At 48.4% G+C, this 26839-nt stretch overlaps 1 protein-coding gene across 11 annotated transcripts in view; it reads left to right on the forward strand.

The window, feature by feature from the left end:
- The window catches only part of RALGPS2 (Ral GEF with PH domain and SH3 binding motif 2), an 890309-nt gene that overhangs the window by 671644 nt on the left and 191826 nt on the right, over positions 1-26839 (forward strand). For all 11 annotated transcript variants that reach the window (XM_078642169.1, XM_078642158.1, XM_078642140.1 and 8 more), the window contains one exon: positions 25694-25784. In XM_078642169.1, coding sequence (XP_078498295.1) covers positions 25694-25784 — 91 coding nt within the window. The remainder of the gene's footprint in view (positions 1-25693; positions 25785-26839) is intronic.

Genomic DNA, 26839 nt, shown 5'->3' on the forward strand with positions numbered 1-26839 from the left:
AGGATATTTGTAGGGCGGCAACTTGGTCTAAGGATATTTGTAGGGCGGCAACTTGGTCTACCCTCCACACTTTCGCGAAGCATTACTGCTTGGATTCCGAGGTGAAGAGGGACGGTCACTTTGCATGCTCTGTTCTCCAGGATTTCTTGGTCTAGAAGAGTGGACACCCTCCTCCGGGAGTTTGGACTGCTGTGGGACTCTATTCACAAGGTGAGGAATCCACACGGCAGATGTATCTATCAGAAGAACAAGTTACTTACCTTCAGTGACGCTTTTTCTGGTAGATACAATATCTGCCTGTGGATTCCTCACTGACCCACCCGCCTCCCCGTTGTCCACTCTTCTATGCCAGTGTTTCTATTATGTATTTATTTTATTGTCAAATGTTTTATTGCATTTGCTTCACACTGTGTGTGTTACCTTGATATTTGTACTGCGTATACTGTGTATATGTCTGTCATTGGTCCGTCCGTGTGCCTCGAAGGCACGGAAAAAAGGGGCGGAACTGATGTCATCACGCCGGCGTGGCCTAATATAGGCGTCGGTGACATCCGCGGAGTCGCGAGCGATGTCGTGCCTCTATGACGTCCGAGTCCACGTCGGCGCGAAGCTACGAAAAGAATTTCCGAATGTAGCTGACGCAGGGGGATATTCACAGGGTGAGGAATCCACAGGCAGATATTGTATCTACCAGAAAAAGCGTTACCGAAGGTAAGTAACTTGTTCTTCTGTGCCTCTGTTCCCTGCTTGTCATCGCGGTTTTTCTGTGCCTCTGTGTGCATGGCTCTGTCTGTGTGTGTTCATGGCTCTGTCTGTGTCTGTGTGTGTGTGTGTGTGTGTGTGTGTGTGTGTGTGGCTCTGTCTGTGTGTTTGTGTGTGTGGCTCTACCTGTGTGTGTGCGTGGCTCTGCCTGTGTGTGTGCGTGGCTCTGCCTGTGTGTGTGCGTGGCTCTGCCTGTGTGTGTGCGTGGCTCTGCCTGTGTGTGTGCGTGGCTCTGCCTGTGTGTGTGCGTGGCTCTGCCTGTGTGTGTGCGTGGCTCTGCCTGTGTGTGTGGGTGGCTCTGCCTGTGTGTTTGCGTGGCTCTGCCTGTGTGTTTGCGTGGCTCTGCCTGTGTGTTTGCGTGGCTCTGCCTGTGTGTGTGCGTGGCTCTGTCTGTGTGTGTGCGTGGCTCTGTCTGTGCGCGCGTGGCTCTGTCTGTGTGTGTGTGGCTCTGTCTGTGTGTGTGTGGCTCTGTCTGTGTGTGTGTGGCTCTGTCTGTGTGTGTGTGTGTGGCTCTGTCTGTGTGTGTGCGTGGCTCTGTCTGTGTGTGTGCGTGGCTCTGTCTGTGTGTGTGCGTGGCTCTGTCTGTGTGTGTGCGTGGCTCTGCCTGTGTGTGTGCGTGGCTCTGCCTGTGTGTGTGCGTGGCTCTGCCTGTGTGTGTGCGTGGCTCTGCCTGTGTGTGTGCGTGGCTCTGCCTGTGTGTGGGCGTGGCTCTGCCTGTGTGTGGGCGTGGCTCTGCCTGTGTGTGTCCGTGGCTCTGCCTGTGTGTGTGCCTGGCTCTCTGTGTGTGCGTGGCTCTGTGTGTGTGCGTGGCTCTGTGTGTGTGCGTGGCTCTGTGTGTGTGCGTGGCTCTGTGTGTGTGCGTGGCTCTGTGTGTGTGCGTGGCTCTGTGTGTGTGCGTGGCTCTGTGTGTGTGCGTGGCTCTGTGTGTGTGCGTGGCTCTGTGTGTGTGCGTGGCTCTGTGTGTGTGCGTGGCTCTGTGTGTGTGTGTGCGCGTGGCTCTGTGTGTGTGTGTGCGCGTGGCTCTGTGTGTGTGTGCGCGTGGCTCTGTGTGTGTGTGTGTGCGCGTGGCTCTGTGTGTGTGTGGCTCTCTGTGTTTGTGTGTGTGTGTGGGGCTGTGTGTGTGTGTGTGTGTGTGTGTGTGTGTGTGTGTGTGTGTGTGCGGCTCTGTCTGTGTGTGTGCTGCTCTGTCTGTGTGTGTGCTGCTCTGTCTGTGTGTGTGCTGCTCTGTCTGTGTGTGCGCGGCTCTGTCTGTGTGTGCGCGGCTCTGTCTGTGTGTGCGTGGCTCTGTCTGTGTGTGTGCGGCTCTGTCTGTGTGTGCGCGGCTCTGTCTGTGTGCGCGCGGCTCTGCTGTGTATGTGTGTGTGTGCGCGCGGCTGTGTATGTGTGTGTGTGTGCGCGCGGCTGTGTATGTGTGTGTGTGTGCGCGCGGCTGTGTATGTGTGTGTGTGCGCGCGGCTGTGTATGTGTGTGTGCGCGCGGCTCTGTCTGTGTGTGTGTGTGGCTCTGTGTCCGAGAATACTCTCTACTACTCTCTAATGCTCACCTATTGCCATTGTAAATGACAATACCATTTATTTGTTGTTTTTTTAAATGGAAAAAAATGCCAATAGCTCTACCTTTAATAATGCCGAGACCATTGCCTTGTAAATGCTTGTTTTCAGTAGTTATTCACCAAATATTAAAAAGCAAATGTAGTTATAGCATGTTAGTTAAAATGCTACCCAGGGGAATTGGATTTAAAGTATTACAACACTTGACAGTGCATACTCAATCCAAATTCATAATGATATACATGTAGTAACAAGCATCGATAAAGACAATATTTCTGGAACTGGCAAAAATTACGTTTTTTTAATTTCATTGTGTTCAAGCATATGCCATCCTCCACATAAAAAACAGATTTGCAAACATATGAAAAATATTAGAGTAAATGAGTGACGCCGTAGCCGAGGCAAATCCGCTGTGGAACTGAAGTGCACTCCTTTTCGAGTGGCTGTGAAAGTTATCAGTAAAAAAAAATGACATCACACACATTGTAATTGTAACCCAGCCAATTGATTAAATGGATGAAGAGGGCTGAGTCCTCTTACCTTTGTATATACGTAAGCATTTTTATCATAATTTTGGTTTTTAACATAAGACTGACTTAATATGGATATCAGTTGCTTCCGTTAAGGTAAATCAAAAAGCTCTTAACAAGCATACATAGAACCATACTATTCTTACTTACGGTTTCTGTGATTGTTTTTAATATTGAATTTTGTGTAATGAACTGACTGCATAGCAAGGTGTGAGTCTTAACCGGCATTCTCCATTAAGACATGTGCCTGTCCTCCCTTATTCATTTTTTTTCTGGCAGTTGTGTGGATTGCAATCTGCTTCCCTCGTGCTCAGTCAATTCCTCACATTGTGTACAAAGGTTATTTGGTTCTATTTTTGGATACATCCTTTTTTCAATCTTTCCTTCCTTCAACTACCCTTTTTCCTTCATATCAGGTCGTTTGTGCATCAGCACTCTAGGTGTATGCCACATTTGTTGTTGCTTCAACTGTTTGCCAAAAATGGCCACATACCCTCTGTATCTCATGCGTGAGGAACGGTGATCTAGGATATGACTGTGCTGTAAGATTCCTCTTGAAGTGCCTTGCTTTCATGGAGAGTAAGGGTACCGATCCCTAAATAGACTCTTGATTTCATCACCAGAAGTAAACGTCAGGATCTGAAGACCATATTTTAGCCACTGGGGATGGTGCTGAGTTACTTTTCTGATAGCGATTCATCAAGGCATTGCTCACCAACTAATATGTGTCCATTCGTTGTGGAGCTCACTGACTTTTTACCATTGTGTTCTGGGGAAGGACCTGAAAACCCCAGGAGAGGATCCTTCGGGGTCTAACGGTGCTGCAGAAACTCAGTTGCATGATGCTTGCATGCCAGCTGCTTGCCTAAGCTCAGGGATCTAAGATTACAGCTGATGTAAAGGGTTGAGCTAAATACATCCTCTTGATGTGGTGCTGCAGATCTGTTGCCTCGAGAGGTCATGACTTCAACATCAGCACAGGATCTGTGGCCCAAGTCTCCACCTGCACCTGTGGCTCAGGAGACTTGCAAAGAGTAACTGAGCTCAGCTACTTCTGTGGGTGGCCTCCAGCTTGATTGGGGTTTGCCTCCAGGACAATTCAATTACACAGTTAACAAGCATTTACAATGCAACGGTCTCGCCTTTGCAAAAGTTGGAGCTATTGGCATTGTTAATCACATTTTTATGTATGTGTTGGTTTTGAAAACAGATAAATGGCATTGTCGTTTACAATGCCAATAGCTTAATCTCTCACAAATGCGAGACCTATTGCATTTACACAGAGCGCCCCCCACACACAGAGCGCCCCCCCAATATTTGGCTTCGAAGGAGCATTGAAAGGAAGTTCGACACCATTTTATGTGCTCTTTTGAACGTGTTTCTATACATTTTAAGACACAGAAGCACCGAAAAGGGGCTCCTGCTCAAATACCACTTTGGTTCAGAGGTTTACATTTTACAAATTGAAATCAAACGGCGTCCTGCCGATAATTAGTTATTTTCTGTCTTTGATGCCTTAATTACCCACGTTATAGCGATGAAAGGGAAAGAAATTAAAGAAACATGGGAATAAAATCCTAACTGTTTTTTTTAGTTTTCTGTTGTTGAAGGGTGACTACCTAGTTATGGAAAACAACCAGTTGTCTCCTGAAACCTCACTGACTCTTCGATGTTCAGTGAATATTGAATATTAAACATGGTGCTCAACGGCCCAGTCATGTACAAGATGCACGTCTACGTAGACTGCGGGAGCTCTCACAGGTATCGGCTACTTTGGACAGGGTTCTTCTCCAGAGACAATGGGCATCGACTAAAGTTACGTCGGCGTGCACCACCTACCAAAGGTGGTGAAGTAGTGCGTGTCAGGCAGATGTCTCGTGCAATATTGTGACAAAACTTGTAGGGCTTCATTACCCTGACCAAGCGCTGTAGCTCATTAGCAGATGGGTAGCTCGCTAGACCCATATATAGTGCTTCTTTCTGTGATGAGGCCCTGAAACTCATTTGTTTTCTGCACCAAACACTATTCAATTGTACGGACAGCAAGGCCTGCAGGGTCGACAATATTTGGGTATCACTTGAAACCGACAGGAGGGCTATTTTACGCCAGCATCCAATGCACAGGGGCAGCTCCACTAACCACCTTGTTAAGGGAGGCTGGGCACTGCTCCTGCCAAAAACTGAATTACGATGCAATTATAAATCTAATAATTTGCAGTTTAACATGCCTAGTTGGCTTACTCCCTCCTTGGCTCCATATCCGATCCTAACAAAAGTACTGGCTAAGAAAATAATGTTTAGTGCCTCTTTTCTCTCCTGGTCTTGCTCAGGTAGGACAAGCCGAACGTGACTTGTATTAATGACCACACGGGATGTTTGCAGCAGGGATAAAGGCTTTACTGGTACCCAGCACGTAGCAGCTACTGGCTGGCTGATCATTGTCTGCGGGGTTATGGTTTCAGATGCTAATACCTGCACTGGAACAATAATCACAACAATCAATTAAAGAGAGCCTTTCAAGCGAGCAAAGGGACCTTACAGAATTGAAACTCGAATGAGACGGAGAGAAATTCGAATGTTTGCTTGCAGGCAACAGCAAAGGACAGATGGTCTGGGCCCCTGCACCGTGAAGCTATGTCACCAGGAACGCTTCAAAAGAAATGCAAAAGAGATTAGGCAGGTGGCAGCGGCTGATAGCAGGGGCACGCAGAGCGAACACTACATTCAAATCTGGGGACAGCAGCCCTGATCAAGAAGGGCCCATGGGTAGGGTGACCAGAATTTTAAAGCCAAAAACCGGGACATTTCACAAAAATAGAAGAAGGACTACAATTTTACTTCAAGCCAGCGCACCGAATGACAGCGCTCCACAGCAGAGAATTACAGAAGAGGCAGTTAGAACATACATAAAATGCAATTTTAAGCCCAGTAGCTTGCCTGTTAATTAAATTGCTTTCTTGAAACAACTGCTAAGTATCCCTGCTTTGTAAAACATAAAAAACACCTCCCACCATTTTTAGTCAACCCTCTCCAAAAACGGGGACATGAGCTAAATTTCTTGAAATTTGCTGGGACAGCTGGTTAAAAACAGGGACCGTCCTGGCAAAACGGGGACGCCTGGTCACCCTACCCATGGGAGGCCAACGTGCATATTCTGGGGCCCGAGGGCTATTTCATTACTGAAAATGAATGATTAAAAAAGTGCCAGGACAGAGTCTTGGAATTCAGAAATGCATTAAAAAGAGTATATGCAGGAAAAATAAAATGAAAATTATATGGTGTTTCTTTCTCTGACAAGGCGCTGAAACTCCGTTTTCTGCACCAAAAACACTTCAATTGTACGGACGGCTTGCTAGAGCCACGTTCAAAGCACCCGCCTTGGAACGTTAAATAAATCCTGCGCCACGCTGAGTATGTTGAAGATCAAAAAATCAAGTAATATCGTGCGAATCTTGTGAAAGTTTATTTAAATTAAATAAATATAACATGCCGGGAAGCCTGTGCTCTGAGAAGCCCCTATATGTTTTAAAAATCAAAGTATCTGCGTGATGTACGTGAAGGCGGCCCCTTGGTAATTGCATTTAGAACAAGCTTAACGCCACATGTTTTATTCTGACTACACCAGCCCAGCAGTCACCTCAAAGGAACCATATTACAGCAGTTCCTCTGAAGGTACTAAATGTTTAGTGGCAGGTCACCCACCAAACCTTTTCTTTTTCAAAAGAAAAACTTGATGACAGGTGAACCCCATACCCTGGGACTTCTTTCCCTTGGTGTGCAGATCATTGATGTTTAGGTCTCGCACCTATCGCGCATCGAGCGGAGCGAGAATTCAAGTCTGCAAACTGCTCGTGAAACCACCAGCTTTTTTGCTGGCGTTTTCACGAAGTTCACGTGAACCACGTGATCAACACGAACGCGCATCAGCCTCCCTCCCTCCTAATTGCATCTTGCCGCAGAGCACATCAAAGGGCTTCGCCCAGCGTGCGCTCTGCGGCTTCTCCTCCCCTAATTATTCTCTCGCCTTTTACACGGAGGCGCAGCAGACATCCAGGCGGATCCGCCTCGTCCTCCCCTCTCTCCCCGCACCCCGCCTTCCATGGATTTCTACTCCCCCTCCCCAGCCAGCTTCCTCCTCATGGCTTCTTCTGCATTAGCTGACTTTAATAGGACGGACTCCGACCGGTTAAATGAGATCAAAGGCCACTTGGAAATTGCCTTACTAGAAAAACATTTTTTACGTAAGTACAGCATATATCCCAAGATTATTTCTCTTGTATTATCAGTGCGTGCACTCTTTGTTCATACTGTGTTTAGGCCCCATTACATGCTACATTATTAGGAAGGGACGGGGCTGGAGGACGTTTCACATTTCTCTACGATGATGCATGTTTTTCTTACCTAAGCAGCTTCCATTCCCGGTCGAAATATTAGATGATGCTTTGTGACTTGGCACGCATCATGTGCCACGGGTCTTCTTGATTTGATGCATGCTCGTCTCTGATGGAAGAGTGCCTTCTTAGGCGGTACTCGTCATTATGCCTATGATTTCCCACCCCAACCCCCCACGGTTTCTTTTTAAGGTCTGAAAGGCTGTGCGCCAGGGATGCAGCAACTTCTACAGCTTGCTTTGCGCCTGGTGCACCCCACGCCCTGTTCAAGAATGTGTGAGTGGCGTTGAATGGACAATTCACTCTATTCAACGCCACTCACACACGCAACGCCACTCACACACGCAACGCCACTCACACACGCAACGCCACTCACACACGCAACGCCACTCACACACGCAACGCCACTCACACACGCAACGCCACTCACACACGCAACGCCACTCACACACGCAGCGCCACTCACACACGCAGCGCCACTCACACACGCAGCGCCACTCACACACGCAGCGCCACTCACACACGCAGCGCCACTCACACACGCAGCGCCACTCACACACGCAACGCCACTCACACACGCAACGCCACTCACTCACTCACACACGCAACGCCACTCACTCACTCACACACGCAACGCCACTCACTCACTCACACACGCAACGCCACTCACACACGCAGCGCCACTCACACACGCAACCCCACTCACACACGCAACCCCACTCACCGACGCAACGCCACTCACCGACGCAACGCCACTCACCGACGCAACGCCACTCACCGACGCAACGCCACTCACCGACGCAACCCCGCTCACCCGCGCAACCCCGCTCACCCGCGCAACCCCGCTCACCCGCGCAACCCCGCTCACCCGCGCAACCCCGCTCACCCGCGCAACCCCGCTCACCCGCGCAACCCCGCTCACCCGCGCAACCCCGCTCACCCGCGCAACCCCGCTCACCCGCGCAACCCCGCTCACCCGCGCAACCCCGCTCACCCGCGCAACCCCGCTCACCCGCGCAACCCCGCTCACCCGCGCAACCCCGCTCACCCACGCAACCCCGCTCACCCGCGCAACCCCGCTCACCCGCGCAACCCCGCTCACCCGCGCAACCCCGCTCACCCGCGCAACGCCACTCACACACGCAACGCCACTCACACACGCAACGCCACTCACCATATTGTGCTGCAAAACTAAATACTTATAAGGTCCCACAAGCGAGACCTATTGGCAATGCCAATGCTTGTTTTCTGTTCGTCTGCATCAGGGCATCGGGCGGTCGACCCTTAAAAAGGCGGGTAGTGCATCCCTTGCTCTGCCAGCCAGCACTCCCTCAGGCCATCTAGGAAACTTTCAGTCGAGAGGGTCAAAGGAGACACTGTTGAGGACAGGCTCCAGTCCGTTCGATTCTACATGGGGCGTGCGGACAGAGTTTGGCAGACAGGGCACTCCATCACATTTCTGACTGAGAACCCTGTCTGCCAAACTCGAAACCTGCCCCTTAGTGTCTTTGTGCATGGTTCAGCCCGCCGGGTACACAATGGTGGTTTATACGCACGTGGCGTGGTTGGAGTTGTTGAGGTCAGGACGCCACTGCTTTGTGCCTCTAGGGTCATGGACGGTGTCCAGGCGGGATGTAATCTGCTTTGTACAAGATTTCGATAACCTGTTAGGTTTTAAAAGCTCAGGGATTTATTTGGAGTGAACAATAACCATTGTTGCCTCTGTTCCCTTCAGATGCAATAAAGCACGGTTCTTGGATGTACTCACGTTGCCTTGCCAGCAGGCAGGTTCAGGCGCTGCGGCATTTCTGTCGTTATTTGCATATCTTCTCCCTGCATCTGTCTTCTACGGACTGGGGCATTCAGTGCTCGCGTCAAAGTTTGACAAACAGTGACCATGTGGACCCAGGCTTTAATTTAGTAGCTTCCTTTCCAGTGCAAGCTTTTGTCTGCGGTTGTGCGGATTAAATCATACAGATGAAGCATTTTCCCAATAATGTATTCCCCAGTCTGCGGCCATTTTACCCTGCATCGTGTACACTCCAGATTGCGATATACATGTCTATAAAGCAAGGCTGCTCGGGTGAACCTTAAGCTGTAACACGTGTGGTTGAATTTTATTTGGTCATTACGTGTTATAGGTAATTTCATATGTGCAGTGGACGAGGGGAGACAGCTCCGAGCTCTTCGACAAGCAAGCACTGGTCTGGGAGTGCAGTTTGGTGCGAGGTGAGTTTAGTGCCAGGAGTCATTTCCCTACAGAGCGCAACAGGGCAGAGATTTTAAAAGGCCGCATAGCAGGAAAAGACAAGAAAAACTGGTGGGGCGGGGGAGCACCAAAAACACCATGCTTACATCCAGGCAAAATTAGGGCACGCCGGGAGAGACGCCCCGAGCGCCCCTGACCAGGTACTACCCTTCGCTCCAGAGAAGTCTGCCCCTTACCGAATTGCCCAGTGAGCGTGACACCGATTCCTTGTGTTCCCCTTTAATTTTAAATATATTTATTTTTATGTAAATATTTTTTTTGCCACAAGATTAGATAGCGCTAACACGACACGAACGTGAGGAGCGCTTACATGAGCCCAGTTTTTACAATGCATCAAAAGGCACGGGAGAGAGGATCTTTGGCCAGAAACACCGGACGGTCTGATGAGTGTCAAGTTAATGATTTACATACACATGCCAGTTGTGGAAGGGCGTTTAACGTTATGTATTAAGCAAATCTTAAGTGTCAATACTTTTACAGTTTTAAAGTAAAAGGAGGTTCACGTTGAGCGGTTTGGAAAAAAAACCTGCAGCATGAAGCCGGGCAAAGCATGCCCCGCCCACGCATTGCACTCCAGGGGAAGAAATGCACAAGCTCACGATTACAATTTTTAACACAAAGCTAATTAAGCATTGAAGGATGCCCCGCTGGTAGTTAAAAATAAAAATAAACAGCGCACAGCCTAAAATGAAATTGTTCGGGTCCCTTAAACTTTAGGCAGGAGACCGCTGAATTTAAAACTACTCCAGCAAGTCAAGGTCAGCCGTTAGCTCCCGCCCACCAGGAACCGAGCGAGTCATAGCCTTGCAAGACGCCTACGTCATAATGGCCAACGGAAATCATTGTATTACAAACAAGAGCCTGCGGTCTCGACGCGTGCTACGGAAGCCTCGTCACTGAAGTAGTAAAGAGGAACTACAGAGAGGTGAAAAATAAACAGTAGGAATAGTGAGCGGGGTTAGAGTCTATCCAATGATCGGAGGCTGTTAGGTGTCATTGAAGCCCACACACAAACAGCGACTGCGTTTGTCACCCGCCCGATCTCCATTTAAAAAAAGAAAATTGCGGTACAAGACAAGCACAGCTGGACGACTCCATTTTCTAAGGCGGGATGACATCCAGTCCGTGCGCCTCCATTACACGGCCGCGCTTCCACACGTCGACCAGTCTGTGCCGTCACGGATGGGACCGGGCACTACAGAACAGCAAACACAGGGGGGCGGGGTAATATTGATTCTGTTTCTGCGAGGAGCAGGAATCTGCTGGACGGCCAGCTATGTCCATGAAGATATCACCAGAATAAAAGAGTAAAACAATAATATGGCCAATTCGGTCAAATAAGCAGAAACACATTTTAACGGCTCTCCAAAGCAGCATCTATGCCAGAGACGGGAGGGACAAGGGAGCAGCAGACATGAAATACCCAGTGCTGTGAAAAACATAAATATTACAAGCGCCGCCATTTTGTATACGGCTGGACAACGACTAGTACAACCAGACAAGAGACTAATAAAAGGCTTAACAAACGCGGCAGGAAAGCAGACCACGCCACAACACCAACCATCTTTCTCCGAGGTCAAGAAGAAATGCCTTGGAGAAAGCCTAGTCATTTTCGGATTCGGGGGCGTGTTTTTCTTTCTCTCCTCTTCCCATTGGCTGGAAGGTAAAATTCCAGCCAATGGGAAGAGGAGAGAAAGAAAAGAGAAAGTAACGAAAAAACACCCCCCGAATCCGGGCTTGAACGGAGTGATGCCCCTTTCCTCCAATGGCTGGCTTCCGTTTAGGAAGCCAGCCAATGAAGAAGAGGGGCGGGTTCAAACCCCACTCTGTAAAACATAAGATCTCCCCAGCGAGACTGCGCAAGCGCAGCCTTTGCTAGGCGGAGACCTAAAAATGGCTGATATTCTATGCAGGGAACTTTGGAGATTGGGGGCACCAGCAAACGGTGAGCTTCAACCTCGGAGGTAGATCTCCCCCCGTGTTGTGAAATACCCCAATACTATGCCGAAGTGCAATAGGCTGGAAGCATTGGGCCTGGGCCCTGCACCCCTTCCTACCATGAACACCTAACTGTAAGAGTCCTGTTGGAAGGTTGATAAGACACTGCAACACACTGCACCGCACCGGAGTAAATAAAAAAAAAAGTGAGAGATGTAATGCTTAAATTAATCTCAGCCACTGGTAACTCCGGGCCTTGTGTTTTTTACGCTTGCCATGCTGCCTGAGGCCGGAACCAGCCACATGGAAATCAGACTTGGTACTGCTCCAGTTGGTACCAATCTAGGTTTCTTTAACAGGAGCATAATAAGCTCCAGACTGGTTTCGACCAGTTTGGGCCTAGTCAGTAGTGTGCAGCTTGAGTCTTTTGTACAGTGAGCGTGGTACCCTTGTCTGTGCATGCCCCTTCACACTGAGATAAAAAAAAACAAGTGATAGATGGAATGCTTCAATTAACCTCGGCTACTGGTGGGTACTCTAGGCAAACAGGAGGAAACAAGTACGCTTTACAAACTTCAGCCAGGGTGTCCCAGTGAGGCTCCTGCTGACTTCTAAGCACCGTCCCAGAAGGCCCACTCCATGACTACAGGGGGAAGGAAAGGCTTTTGTTCCACTACCAATTGAATGAAGATCATTAAAGATAAATTGGTCCTCACTATTACCTGTGGCGTACAGTTACCATGGCCACCTCTATCCAGACTGCCTCTGCCCCAGTTTGCATCACAAAGACCTCTGCAGTAGAATAGAGGCTGAATGAACCCCCACTTCCCCCAATGACTCATGTATTGGCAGTTTGACAGGGCAATAACTGGATGTCTCTAGTGTACTATCGGGATGCTTACTTCCATATACCTATCCTGAGGTAGCACATGATGTAACTTGTCAGTAAAATTATTTGAGACCCTTTGTGGGGTCTTCTGAGCAACGTCTATGTTCACTGCTAGGTGGAAAACACTTTGCATGAATATAAAGATGGAAATACACAGTATTGTTGCTTGAAGTGAAGTTTATTCCAATATAAATTGCGCAGCAAAGAAACTCCTCTACTCTCTTCCCTCAGCTCTCCAACTGTCCCGCAATCTAGAGCACCCAGATTATGGAAGCTAGCCAGAGCGAGAGGAATAGCGAGCGAGACACAGCACGAGAGCATTACATACATAACACATCTTCCTCCTTATAAACAAAAGAACAATCTAATAAAAAAAATTAAAGATTTAATCTTAATCTTACAATCCTAATACACCGCCCTCCTGATAGAACAAAAAAAAAACAAAAGAAACTCAAGATACAATCTTACAAACATAATCAGACATCCATTTTGGTTTACGACAAATGCGCTTATCAAAGCACTTCTTGTTTACATCTGAAGAAAAATTATCGTCATCAGTGTTATCAGAAGGTAAAATAGCATCTTCACCTCTAACAACATCATTATTTACATTTGGAAAATTATCAACATCAGAAAGTACCTCCGTAGGAATATCCCACTCAGAATGAGGATCAAAAGAACAATCAGCCTCCAAAGAAAATGAATTTTCAGACCACTTAGAAGAGGGATGAAATATTGCTACTCTCTTTAAATTCTATACTTTACCATCTATCAATTTTACAGCATTTTAAAGAACTTTGGTAACCCTCATAGGTTTAAAGAATTGACTATCACCTTTACAAACCTTCCAAGGTTTCTGGACTCTAACCCATGAACCAACTTTGGCTGAAACAACTTTGGTGTTACATTTCAAGTTATACCTATCATAGTATTTCTTACACTTGTCAACAATTCTTGATCTAACAACCTCAGTAGGAACAGTAGAAGAAGCAGCTTTCAAAAGCCATTTAGGATTACATTTAGTGCTTGCACCACGACCTCTCATTACATCAAATGGAGAAACTTCCAAGGTGTCATGAGGAGTGGTTCTGTACATCCACAAAGTTTTGAAAATTTCCACCTCCCAATCACTTTGATTCTGAACAGCCATCTGAATAGAATTTTTTAAAACACTATTAAATCTTTCGATCATGCCATTACCAAAAGGATTATAGAGTGAGGTGGTCCTATGCTTGATACCAACCCTTTTAAAATACTGCTGGATAAGGTTGGACAAAAACTGAACACCATTATCAGAAATAATCTGAACTGGCAACCCCTCTTCAATAAAGGTCCTATCAAGAAACTTCAAAACCTCATTAGAAGTAATCCTGTCAACAACCTTAATAACTGGCCATCTCGAAATAATGTTAAGTGCAATCACATACTTCTTTTCAGGACCAATCGGACCCATGATATCTATGGCAACAGTATGCCAAGCTTTGCTCGGAACAAAAGATTCTCCTAATTTTGGTCTCAAAGTAACTAAAGATTTGTCAGAATTGCAGCATGGTAAACAATCTCAAACTACTCTTTCAATTAAACCATCAACACCCGGCCACCAAAACCATTGCTTAACTCTTTGTTTTGTTTTAATGATACCACAATGTTCTTCATTTTTTTTTTTTTTTTTTGTAAGACGTTTATTAATATTCCACAGTGCAGTACATATAGCGGAGCCTACAACCCTTAGGGCCGGCCGCAACTTGAGGATGCATGTGAAGGATAAAGAAGCGCAAGCGACAAGTATGCGGTCACATATCGGCTGCCAAACATTGCAGGTCAGTAATGGTAATCGTCGCGTTATAGGCGCTCCTATGTACAATGTGTCTTCAAAGGACGTCTTGTTTTATTAAGTATAAGAAAAACATTTCAACTCTGTAAACTGGACATTTCTCATCGGTGTGTCCCATTTTGTCGGTTGTATCACCAAAGAACATATCAACAGTTGTGTTTCCGAACCCAGAAAGATCGCGTGTAGACCTTAGCTGCGTGTCAATAGTGTGGATGCAATTGAAATTCGTGTGCGGTCTACCTTTGCCACGAGGTACTCCACCCACTAATGGACAGCAGAGCCTCACATCTCATCCCTTCATTGTATGGTGGCTCGCGCGGGTAGCTTTATAGCCTGTCAGTTAGCTGGAGAGATGTGGCCCACATTAGTCCTCTTGTCTGAGTCTTTGTTCGTGTGTGCCTCCTGGTTTAGAAACTATGAATGGGAGGTAAGAGTCCAGAACAGTTAAACGGGGGTGGGTGTTTGGGAGGGGGGGTGTGTGGGAAGGGAGAGTGCATCTAAGGGAGCGACACCTTGAAGGGCGATCAGTAAGACATTGTGACAGGTCTGTTTGTCGTTGCGTCTGTAGGTGGACACCCATCCGGTCCACCGGGTAGCGTATCGGACACGTGGTGTGTGCAGTGGTCAGGTTTCTGGGCAACTGGGGAGGTGGCAGTCCCCACTATTCTAGGAATGCCTCACATCCCGCGCTCTCGACGTGTGAATGTCAGCCAGTGGATGATGTGGGTACCATTGCCCATCACATGTAGGTACTGCATTGCATGGTGCATCTGCGACTCCTCCAGAACATCTCCCCAGGAGTCTGTGTACGTCCTCAGTATAGACTCATGGGTCAGGAACTGCCCCGCCGGCAGACCCGTGCCCTCTGCCAGCTCCTCAAATAGAAGCATAGCCCCGTCTGCGTAAAGGTCGCCCATTGTCTCCACTCTAGCCGCCGTCCAGCTCTCTAGAATGCGCGCTGTCACTGTTCCGCCCCTCCTGGGTGTACCCAACAGGGGAATCGCAGGGCATATGGCTTGACCTCCCGGGTCAGTTTCAAACTGCGGAGGAAACATTTGCGGGCCACAGCTACATGCAGGGGCAGCGGGCGCGGTCCCTTAGTCAGGGGATGGAACAGTGTGCATATCTGTGTGTGTGTCCATATGTATGTAGAGGTGGCCGTGTCATCTAAGTGCGTGCCACTCAGCCAGTGTGTCACCCATTGCAGCTGTGCCGCCAAATAATACAGCTCCATATGAGGAACTGCCAGCCCACCCTCCGTTGCTGGGGAGTATAGTTTCGTCAGGGCCACTCGGGGGCGCCCTGCATTCCAGATCAGGCTGCAGACCATTGATTCCAGGTCCCGGAAAAATTTTGCGGGGACGTAGATCGGAATGTTGGCAAAGTGATAGAGCAGTCTGGGCAATGCTATCATTTTAGTTAAAGCAATCCTGCTCGGAACATTTAGCGGCAATGTCTTCCAGAATGCCATCTGGGCTCGTAAAGAGGACATGGCGCGACCCAGGTTACCCTCCAGTATGTTCTCCACGTCTCTATATATGTGCACTCCAAGATATTTAAAGGAGGTGGGATACCAGGTTAGCCTGGCACCCCCAAGGTTCACGTCGCACTCCTGCGTATCTTGGCAGAACGCGTACACTCCGGACTTTGCCCAATTGACCTTAAGCCCCGATACTGTTTCGAATGTCTGGAAAATATCCGACAGTTCGTCTGGCACTGCTGTGAGGTCTCGTACGTATAATAGCAAGTCGTCCGCGTACAGCGAAACTATATGTGTACCATCAGCCAGTGGGATTCCCCATCCCGCCCCGTGCTCGCAGCAGTGCTGCCAGGGGTTCAATAGCCAGTGAGAAGAGTAGTGGCGACAGTGGGCAACCCTGTCGGGTGCCTCTGCGCACCCGTACCGCCGCTGAGAGTAACCTGCCCGTTCGCACTCTGACACTAGGCCGCTGATAGATTAGGTCCACCATCTCCTCGAACGCGTCTCCCAGGCCAAATCTGTCTAGCACCGCCCCCAGATAGGGCCACTCCACCGAGTCGAAGGCCTTCTCGAGGTCTAGGACCAGACAACCCGATCTCGGCCAGTGCGACACGGCTGCTTCTTGTATACGGAAGAGTCGGCGGATATTGCGCGAGGTACTCCGCGCTGGCACAAAACCATTTTGGTCAGCATGAACCAGGGCTGGGACTTCTATAGCTAGGCGTCGGGCCAGCAAAGAAGTGAAGATTTTGTAGTCGGTGTTCAACATAGCCAAGGGCCTGTAGGAGCCCATATTCGTTCCGTCCCTACCTGGCTTCAGAAGGGAAACCAGGTTGGCCTCATTTAGCGTGTCTGGAAGCGTCGAGTCTTCTACCGCAGCATTGTACAATTTAAGCAATTCCGGGATCAGCGCATCTGAACAGGTTTTAAAAAATTCGGCAGGCAGGCCATCTGGGCCCGGTGATTTGCCGTTGGATAGTGCGTAGATAGTCTCACGCATCTCCTCGTGTGTGAAATGCGCCCCCAAGTCTCCCCACTGCGCTTCTGTAAGGGATGGCAGTGGGATGTTCTCTAGGTAGTCCACTATGGTCGCTGACGAAACCCTCAGCTGTGACCTATACAGGGCTTGGTAATGTTGCACAAAGGCCTGGTGAATTTTACTCTGAGTGTGCACTTCTTCTCCCGTGGTCGTCCGGATGGCGGATACCGGCGCAGTACGGCTCTCCTGTCTGACTAGCCAGGCTAGCAGTCTCCCAGGTTTGTCACTGTGTTGGTGCGTGCGTGCCGAGTGTGCCGCATAGTTAACGTGACGCAATCGTTCCAGTAGCGCCACATGTTCCGCACGGGCCTCACCCAGCCCGTCATCTGTCCCCTCTACCGCCTCCTGCTCCCGGCAGAGCAAGTCAGTCTCTACCCGGCGCAAGTCGGTCTCTAGTTGTTTCTGTATACCGCCCTGTGTGCCCAAGCAGTGTCCCCGCACCACAACCTTGAAGGCGTCCCACTCGATTTGCGGGGAAGACGCCGTGCCCGAGTTGTCAGTAAAATAACCTACCACGCATGCCTGCAGGGAGTCTCGGAAGGGGGCATCCAGTAGTAGGGCCGGCTGTAAACGCCACGTGGGGATGGGCGGGTATGGGCCCTCCCAAGCTATGTGCAGCGTGTGTGGGTTGTGGTCCGAATGCGTTCGGCCAAGGTATTGTGTGTCCGTTATGTGTGGCAATAGTTCCGATGACACCATGTATCTGTCTAGGCGGACATGTAACGAGTGTGCCCCCGAGTAGTAGGAGTATACTTTAGTGTTAGGGTTATGTGTGCGCCATGCATCCCTCAGGTCCCACTGTGTCGCCCACTGGGCGAGTGCCTTTATGGCTCCCAGAGACGTGGCATCGGGCCTAGGCGGGGCCGATCGGTCCAGCACGGGGTCCAGTACCGTATTGTAATCCCCTCCCAGAACCCAGGGGACTCCGTGCCAGGGTGCCAGCTTCTCCGAGACGCGTGCCAGGAAGCCCCCCTGTTCCGTATTCGGAGAGTATATGGACGCTAGTACTATAGGTTGCCCATCCATGCGGCCCCTCACCAACACATTTCTGCCCTCTGGGTCAGTTTGCACTTCAGTCATCGCAAAGGGGGTACCCGGCTTCACCCATATAAGCGCTCCCCGGGCGAACGAGGAGTATTCAGTAGCATACAGTTGCCCCCTCCACCTGCGTCGCAGTGCGACCACCTCCGACTTGCCCGTGTGCGTTTCCTGCAGGAGTGCAATCTGTACCTGGTGTCTTTTCAAGTATGAGTGTATTTGATAACGGCGTGTCAGTGTGTGCATACCCCTAATATTCCAGGTACATATTTTGTTAGCTGTCATCCTATACCAGTAGTTTCCCCTCTCCTGCCCCCACAAATTACAGTCCAGCACCCATCCATTGTATCTCTATGTCCAACTCTCCCACGGCCACCTCTGCCACCACACACATGAAATTTCAGGAAGAGATTAAAAAAGAGGGGGGGAAAAACATGTAGCAGCAAAACCCAACTGTGGGGAAACTCCCCTAAAATACCAAAAGGGCAGTAGCGAAACGGGCCACCGTCCATACTCTCAAAAGGAGAGGGACAACTTTTCAAATCTAGGGGGATCGTGTGCTAATCACGGTCTTGACGGTTCAAATAGGCAAGTTATAAGGAAGATCAGAGCCCTTCCCTGGGCCATATGGGTTAGTGTACATGCAGCCAAAGTCAGTGCGCCAGATCTTTGCGCTGTTAGCCCCATGGGGGGTCCACCCTCTCGGCCAGTCTTTGTAGCGGGTGCACGAATCTCAGTGTGAGAAAGTCATATGATGTGAGGGGTTGCTGCGGCCCCCGACCAGTTAGTGAGGCTGGGGAGGTAGTATCACAGTCCCGGGGGGTGAGAAGGGGGAAATACGGCAATACCTCTCCCTCACCATCTTACCTTCTCAAGGGCCACGGGTCTGGGAGAAGTACTCACTGTGTGAAGGTCAATTCCTCCGCTATCCGGGCCATGAGAGCCATGCCGGCAGACGGCCAGCGTGCAGCATGTCTTACTTTCCTTTCAGCCACTGCCCCATCCTCGTCGGCGCAACAGGGCCCTCGATCTATGTGTGGTATTGCCATCAGTGGAGCATGTCCGCCGTCTGTGGCGTGACTTCTGGGAGTTCCACAGACACCTGGGAGTCCGGTATCCCATAAATGGCTTCGTCATCGCTGGGGATCATCCGTTGGCCAGGGTCCATGGCGACTTCCGATCCAGGCGAATTGCTCAATTGAGAGATTCTTCGAAGCGCATACTGTTGTTCCTCAAGCATTTGATCTGCTGGCGGGGAGTGGTGCGATGCCCCCTCCGGGCGTCGGATCTGCTGGCCTCTGTTCCCACGGCGGCGGCGCGGCCCGCGTGCTCGCGGCCTTCTCTCGTTTCCCTGCACCTGCCTTGGCGCCGTATCCGTACCGCTGTCCAGCCATTCACCGACCTCCTCCGGGGTGTTAAAGAAGTAAGTCTTGTCCCGCGCCACCACTCTTAGTTTGGCAGGAAAGAGGAGGGAATATTTCAAGCCTGCTTCTCTGAGTCTCCGCTTAGCCTCCAAGAAGTCATGCCTTTGACGTTGCACTTGGACAGTGTAATCCGGGAAAAACATTATAGTGGCATTGTCTATACGTACTTCACCAAGGCGTCTGGTTTCCCGCAGCACCGTGTCTCTGTCCCTATAGTTTAGGATCCTGAAAAGGAGTGGCCTTGGATTCGTGCCTGTGGTGTGGGGCCTCGTTGGGACTCTATGTGCCCTCTCCACCACAAAATGTGGCGAAAGTGCGTCCGTGGGTAGTAGTTCCCTGAGCCAGTCCTCCACACGTTGTGCGGGTCTGTTCCCTTCCCATTTTTCCGGGACCCCCACAAGTCTAATGTTATTGGGTCTCGCCCTTCCTTCCGCATCCTCAGCCCGATCTTCCAAGAAGTCCACTCTGTTAAGGAGATCCTGCACCAGTTTGTCCGTCTGGGTGACTTTGGGTTCAAGGTCTTTCACCACTCCTTCCAGTGTTTTGGTCCGGTCTGTTAGTTTCCTGTGGTCGTCTCGCAGGTGGGTGAGGTCAATCGCGACGTTGTCTATTTTCGACTCCAGGGACGTTCTGGTCTGTTGAAGCGACTGTTCCATGCGCTCCATTGCTGCGAGCACGCTATCCAACCTTGCTGCCACTTGATCGGCGGCCATCTTGTTCTGCGACTTGCCTGTTCTTACTTTCGGTGGGGCTCCCCCTGTCCCAGTGCGCGTCCTCACTCCGCCGGACATGTGCAGAGCCGCCCTGTCGGTATCTTAGTTGGTGCGGGACAGGGGTAATCCCGCGGCAGTCCCGGTCATCAGGCAGCGCCTCTCAAGCGGCCCGTCGATGCCCCACGCGCCTCCCCCGCCAGGCCGTCGTGAGGTCAAATCAGTGGTCGCCTCCGGCGGTGCGCCGGCCGAGGGTCTCCAGCCAGGACCTCGCCTCTCTCCACCTCAGGTCCGCCCTCGTCGTCCCGCTCTCAATGTGGGCCTGGGCCACACGCAGACTCCCCGCCCTTGCGTCAGAATGGATGCCGGAGTGTAGCAGGTGTGGTCGGAGGTCGCTCCCGCGTGGCCAAGCACCCGGCCCTCCCGTCTCCTCCTGTTAGTACGCCTCGCCGGTCGGGCGGCAGTGCTCCCCGCTGTAGATAGGAAGGTCGTGCCGTACGTAGAGATGTGGGCCCCTCGTGTAGGGACCGGTCGGCCCGTGCGCTGCGGCCGCTCAACAGTCAATTTGTGTGGCCGGACTGCGGCTGCACAGTTAGAGGGGAAGGGCCCGCCGGGCACAGGCAGCACCAACAGCCACCCGACAGCTCCTCTACGTGGGCTCGGGGTCTGTCCCGGGCGCTCCGTCAGTTGTTCCACGGGGCACTGCCTCCTCTATTAAGGACGATGGGAGGCCAGGCGGGCCCGCCTCATAGCCCGGGCCCCCGGCCGCGCAAGGGTTCCCTGAGGTCGGTGGCGGCCTCCGTGTAGGTCGCTCGTTGCAGGATGGATGTTGCAGGCTGGGGCCTGCGCGCCTGTCCCGGATCCCGTGTCTCCGCGCCCCCTCCGCCTGATTGGGAAGACGTCGTTGTCGCGGGGGGCCACTGGGAGGGCCGCTGCAGGTCACGCCGGGTCTCTGGGTGCTGGTCCGGGGTCTCGGCCCCTCCGGGCGTGTCCCCACGCAGCCAAGCTGGGGCGCCTCACCCCCGGGCCCCTAGCAGCACAGCGGCCGGAAGATCGTGGCAAGGCGTCCGTTCCGCCCCCAGATCAGGTCCCCAGCAGGCGTCCAGCAGCGTGTTGGACAGGGCACCCAGCAGCTAGGGTTCCCCTGCCCCTCGGCAGCAGTCTCCGGGGGGTCCGCCCCCTGCCGGTTGAATATCGCAGTGTGAGGCCTGCTTCGTAGGCCCAAGCCGCAGCCTCTCGTATTCACCCCGCCGGCCCGAGTGCCGCCGGCTCCGCAAGTGGGTCTCAGGAAAGGCCGGTGCCGGCCGCTCTGGGTCTCCGTTTTCAAAATTGTCCCCAGTGCCGAGGATTGCCCAGTGAAGGTCCGCCCAAAGTTTCGGTCGGCTGCGGGCAATTTGAACGGAGAATTGGCCCAGGGAAGGGGAGCTCAGCACGGAGCTCTACCCTTGTGCGTCCTCCGCCATTGCGTGCGTAGCCACGCCCCATGATACCACAATGTTCTTCATGACAGAGTTCCACAAGCTTCGATCTTAAAGAACTAGGAGGGACCACTTTATCACCTCTGAAGATTGAATTATTAGTGACAGAGAGTTCTTGCCTGACTTCCCAAAAAAGCTTTAAGTTAATCAGGAATTCTGCTCTTACAAGGACAGCCTTTGTTTATAAAATCCAACAATTTTTGTAAAGAAGCATCCATTTTATAACTTGTCAACCATTCATCTTCACTAAAATTGGACAAACCTTCATTGAGAACCAAAGCAACCTGCTCCACATCCAAATCAGAAGAATCAAAATGTCAATCGGTAACCTGGACAGAAAGTCTGCAATAACATTCTTTTTGCCAGGCACATAAACAACCTGGTAATTATAATCCTGTAAATGTAGAGATAATCTTGCAATTCTAGCAGAATCGTTAAGAATACCCTCCGTTGTCAATAATTTAACAAGGGGTTTGTGATCAGTACGTAATAAGCGAAATCTACCCCACACAAAGGATCTAAAATAATCCATAGCCCAGGCACAGGCAAGGGTCTCTTTTTCAATAACGGAGAATTTCTCCTCCGAAGGGGACAAAGCACGTGAAGCGTAACCAACAATATTTTCCTTTCCATCCGGTCTTATTTAGGACAACACACCACCCAAACCCTTATTGCTGGCGTCAACTGTGATAACATTCTCAAATTCTGGATCAAACCCTTTAAGAGCAGGGGCATTGACAATAGCAAATTTAATAAAATCAAACTCATCCTGGCATTCCGAACTCCCCAAAAACTTAACTCTATTCTTGAGGAGTTGTCTGATGTTGTACATTTTTGAAGAAAAATTGTCAACAAATCTAGAATATAACTCCGCAAGCCCTAAAAAGGACCAAACCTCTTCTTTGTTCCTTGGATTTGGCGCATCTCAAATTGCCTCTATCAAAGAAGACTTAGGTGAGATACCATCTTTGCAAAGAGTATGACCCAAATACGTAATAGATTTCACAGCAAATTTACATTTGGAATGTTCAACAGTCAGGCCCTTGGATTCAATAATAGAAAGTACCTCACTAAGAATTTTGTAATGTTCATTCCTATCAACACCAAAAACAAGGATGGCATCCTGAAAACACCTTACATTTTTCATCTTGCCAAAAAGGTGATACACTAATGTTTGAAATATAGCGGCCGCAGAGGCCAACCCAAAAGGAAGCCTTTTATATTGAAAACCGCCAAAAGGTGTGATGAATGCTTTCAATTGTTTGCTTTCCTCGGCTAGTGAAATCTGATGACAGGCAGCAGATAAATCAATAGATGAAAACCATTTAGCATCCTTCATAAGTGACAACATTTCGGAGATTTTGGGAAGGGGAAATTTGTCTACTACTATATTGTTATTTAAATGTCTGAGGTCAATGCATACTCTCAATTTGCCATTACTGCGTCTGGCAACCACAATTGGAGAAATCCACTCAGCAGACTCTATAGGCTCAATTATATCAGCTTTGACAAGTTTATCTAACTCTTTCTCTACAACATCCCTCCGGAGAATTGGAATGTGTCTAACTTTGTGCACCTTAGGACAGGCATTGGACTTAAAGACAATTTTGTGTTCAAAATCATTGAGATTACCAATGTTCCCATTAAAAACTTTAGGAAATTTCTTTATCAATTCTTCACATATTAAATCATTTTCATTGAGAACCATGACAGGTTCTGGACTGTTTGGGTTAGGAATTATGTTTAACATGCCCTGGTCCTTCCAGCCCAAAACAGATGGACCTTTCTTAGCAACATACAATTTGCTAGAAGTCTGTCTGTTCTTAAATTTGAAAACTAATGGCCTGTATCCAACCATATTGATTTTTTTCTCCAGAAAACCCTTCAGACTGGATATCCGAAACAAAAAGTTTGTTTCCTAATCTATTGGCGAAAAGAGATTTCCATGTATCTTCATCAATAATAGTATAAGGGGAACCATAGTCCTCATACATTTGTACAGTAATCCCTCCTATGATCATAGAACATAAGGGTTTCTTACATGACTTGTTGTCGTAATCATTTGTTCCAGACAAAATGGTCAATGGAATCATCACAAGAATCTTTGATGGTGAGTTTTTTAATACCCTCATCACCGTCACTGGATTCATAGTCTGGTTCATCTAAGCATTTGACCCTTCTACCACCCCCTTTTCTTCTACAAGCCTTGGTAAAATGGCCAATCAATCCACAATTGGAACAACGCTGTTTCAAAGCAGGGCACAACTTACTTGAAGCTAAATGTGAAGGACTATCACACCTAAAACATCTGAAACCAGAGTTAAGGTTAAACTCTTTCTTCTTATTCAACTCAAATTTATGTTTAACAGGAATTAAAGGTTTCGAATTAGATGCCTTTGCTCTAATCTTATTAACAACTTCAGCCAAAGTTACAGCAACATTTTGTTTGAGGAGTTTAGCACTACGGCTAGACATTTCAGCTTTCCTGACACTACTAAAAATGTCTTTAAGTTCAGCATCACCATTTATCCACAGTCTGTCTTGCACATCTGGATCCTTATTGTGCATAACAACCTGATCTCTAATAAATTGATCAACTAAATGATAACTTACAATCTTGTGCAAGTTTCCTAAGTGCTGACACATATTGATAAATAATTTCATTACTTTCTTGTTTACGCTGGAAAAAATGAAATCTTACAATACCAATGCATACTTTTGGTGCAAAATAAGTATCAAAATCATTCACAATAGCATTGAATACATTAACATCACCACCCCCAATGCTTTTGTCATTTCCTCATACGCTTTAAGCCCACCAGGACCCAAGTAATGTAGTAAGAGTTTCTTTTTCCTTTCAGGTGTAATTTTTCCTTCCTCATCAATAGTATCAATAAAGTTAAGGAAATACGCCTTCCATTCTGACCATTTCATGCATGGTTCGAATCATGCCGGCCAAAACGCTTGAGGAGGTTGTATAGAATAATTTTGACTCGTCGTGTTGGAAAGAAAAGAAAAAAAAAAAAGAAAGAAAGAGAAAAACAAAATACACAACTAGCGCAAATATTAAGTTTGTACTAGAATCAGGTGTGCAAGTAATAATGTACTTCTCAAAGTGTGCACATCACTGATGCTATGATAATAATGTAATTCATGCACTTCACACGTAATAACATATATTTAAAAAAAATATGCATAGAGAAGTGAAATTATTTAAAACAACATGGTGTGCACATAACCATGTATATTGCATTAAAAATGACGAATGAAATTCAATTAGAGGGTGTGCACATCACCGTGAACTGTATGGAGAGTAATCTGCATGCAAATCCTTAATTGGCATCTGCTCCTCAAAGTCATTCTTTAAATTCCCCCCAAAAAATGCCTTGAAAATAACACCTGCCGATAATTCCGCAGAATTAGCAGATGTGCACGTCACTGGAGCAGAAATGAAGGTTTAGTAATGCGCAGGTGTGCGCGTCACCGAAGCAAAAACAATATCCACACTTAAAATGGCGGCACGTAGAGGTCAGTGAAAGTGACCCGAATGTAATGTGCAGTACGTCAGTCCTTCAGTAATAAGGAATGCAGAATCTTCGAGGCGAACTCTGCTGGGCTGCTATAGAACTCCTGGAGCCCAGGTAAGGCGCTCGCGCTCAAGAGTGGCAGTTTTCTTTTGAAAGCCACCCTATAGATAACATTGTCCTTCTCTAGGATTAGCTTAAAGGTAACCTTAGACTTCGCCAACATCCACCACTAGAACAGTCAATAGTATAATATTCTAAGGGGTAAAGTCATGTTTCTCCCCTCATAAAGAGAGCATCTACTGAACACTAGCGAAAGTTACAAAACCAAACACAGTCAAATATTTTGTCTTTTCACAGTTCTTCCATACAATACTCTTTAGGCACTAAAGGACCAAACTAATGAATTTGAGGTAAGTCCAGAAGTGGACTAGATGCTTGCATTCTAATTGAGATCAGACCTTGGTTTGTCCATGTTAAAGAGATCAAGATGTTTATAAAGGTATTTTTGTAATTGGATTTTAAGTTTGTAATGAGTATTCCAGTAATATACCCAACAAAATAGGTTTTCTGAGGCTTATGGGTAAGTAGAAAAACGATTTTGCCAATTCAAACTAGGACTGCACTTCTTGAAATAAGATGTTGCCTGACCATCTTTTCGCATTTGTGAAATATCATGTATGCTAGAAAAAGCGGATATAATAGCATATATTTGAATGTATCTGTTTCTCATATTTTCTGCAATATCTTTGCCTTAAATGTAGTCTTAACTAAGTTACGGTGCTGTCCTGCTTTAAGATTATTTTTAGTACTATGCTTTCTTTCGTTTGTTTCTAGATATTCCTGTGTTGCCTCATGTCCAGAAATATCTGAATTCAGTTCGATACATAGAAGAGCTGCAGAAGTTTGTGGAAGATGACAACTATAAGTAAGTTAATGGTGCTCCATTAATCATGATGTAACCATGTTCTGTAACACTTGTTTTGACTTTTGCCCAGTGCTAAACTCTTGGGGGTTACTGTTATCCTTTATGCTTCAAATATTCGCTAATTCATATATTTGGATTCCTATCCTGCTTGGTTAATATAGTCCAGACAATAGACTGGCGCATTCCTCGCCAGTCTATTCCATGTCCGGATTTTCCCACATTGACATGATTTTGTTAGAATATTTAAGTTTTCACCCCAAATTCTAATTGTTATTTTTAAAATATAAGGGGTTGCCATGCGCTCAACCCCTTTTCTTACCTAGGGGTTGCTCCTGGATTCCTTAGCTCAACATTCATTTTTTCATTATCTACTTTTACCCATTACTGGCAATAATTCAAGGGAGTGGTGACCCATTTGAAGGCTGTTGTAGAAAGGTGTAGGTCTATCTCACCCCGTTTGCACGTGCACTTTCCTGAAATCAGTGGAGAATTAAAATAAAAAAATATGGCTGAAGAAATCCCATTACCTGCGTGTGTGCCGTCTTCCTGAATAGTCCGAGGTGTTTTGGTGGAAATTTTGTCAGACTAAGGTCGGGAGTGTGTATCCCATATATATATTTTTGCAGCGTGAATCTTTCTGGATTCACTATGCTGTGCATTATTCCGCGGTCTAGTGGTTGGTTCCGGAATCGTAGTATTTTTTCTTCTTTTTTTTTTTTTTCGTGGCCCAGGTGGGCGTCGACGTCCCACCATTTGGTGTCCTCCCGTGACGTCGGCGTGCTTCCTCCGGAAGCTCCCACTTTTGGGCGCCATCTTCAGATTCTTTTTTCCTCGCTGTTGGGTCTGGATTGTCACTGAAGAGTTCCAGAGTTTTTGGGAAAGAAGAAGAGAAAATCAAGCAGAAAACGCCAAAAGTTGGAGTTTTTCATCGCACAACCAGAAGCCCATCCTTGGCCCAGCAGGGCTCTGCTCTGGGCACTATCAAAGGTTATCCTTCGGCCAGCTCTGCCTTTCTAAGGCTTCCAGATCAGCCGTCTCTCTTTAAGTCCCCGGTT

The sequence above is a fragment of the Lissotriton helveticus genome, chromosome 1_1 (assembly GCF_964261635.1).
Source record: "Lissotriton helveticus chromosome 1_1, aLisHel1.1, whole genome shotgun sequence".
Lineage (NCBI taxonomy): Eukaryota > Metazoa > Chordata > Amphibia > Caudata > Salamandridae > Lissotriton > Lissotriton helveticus.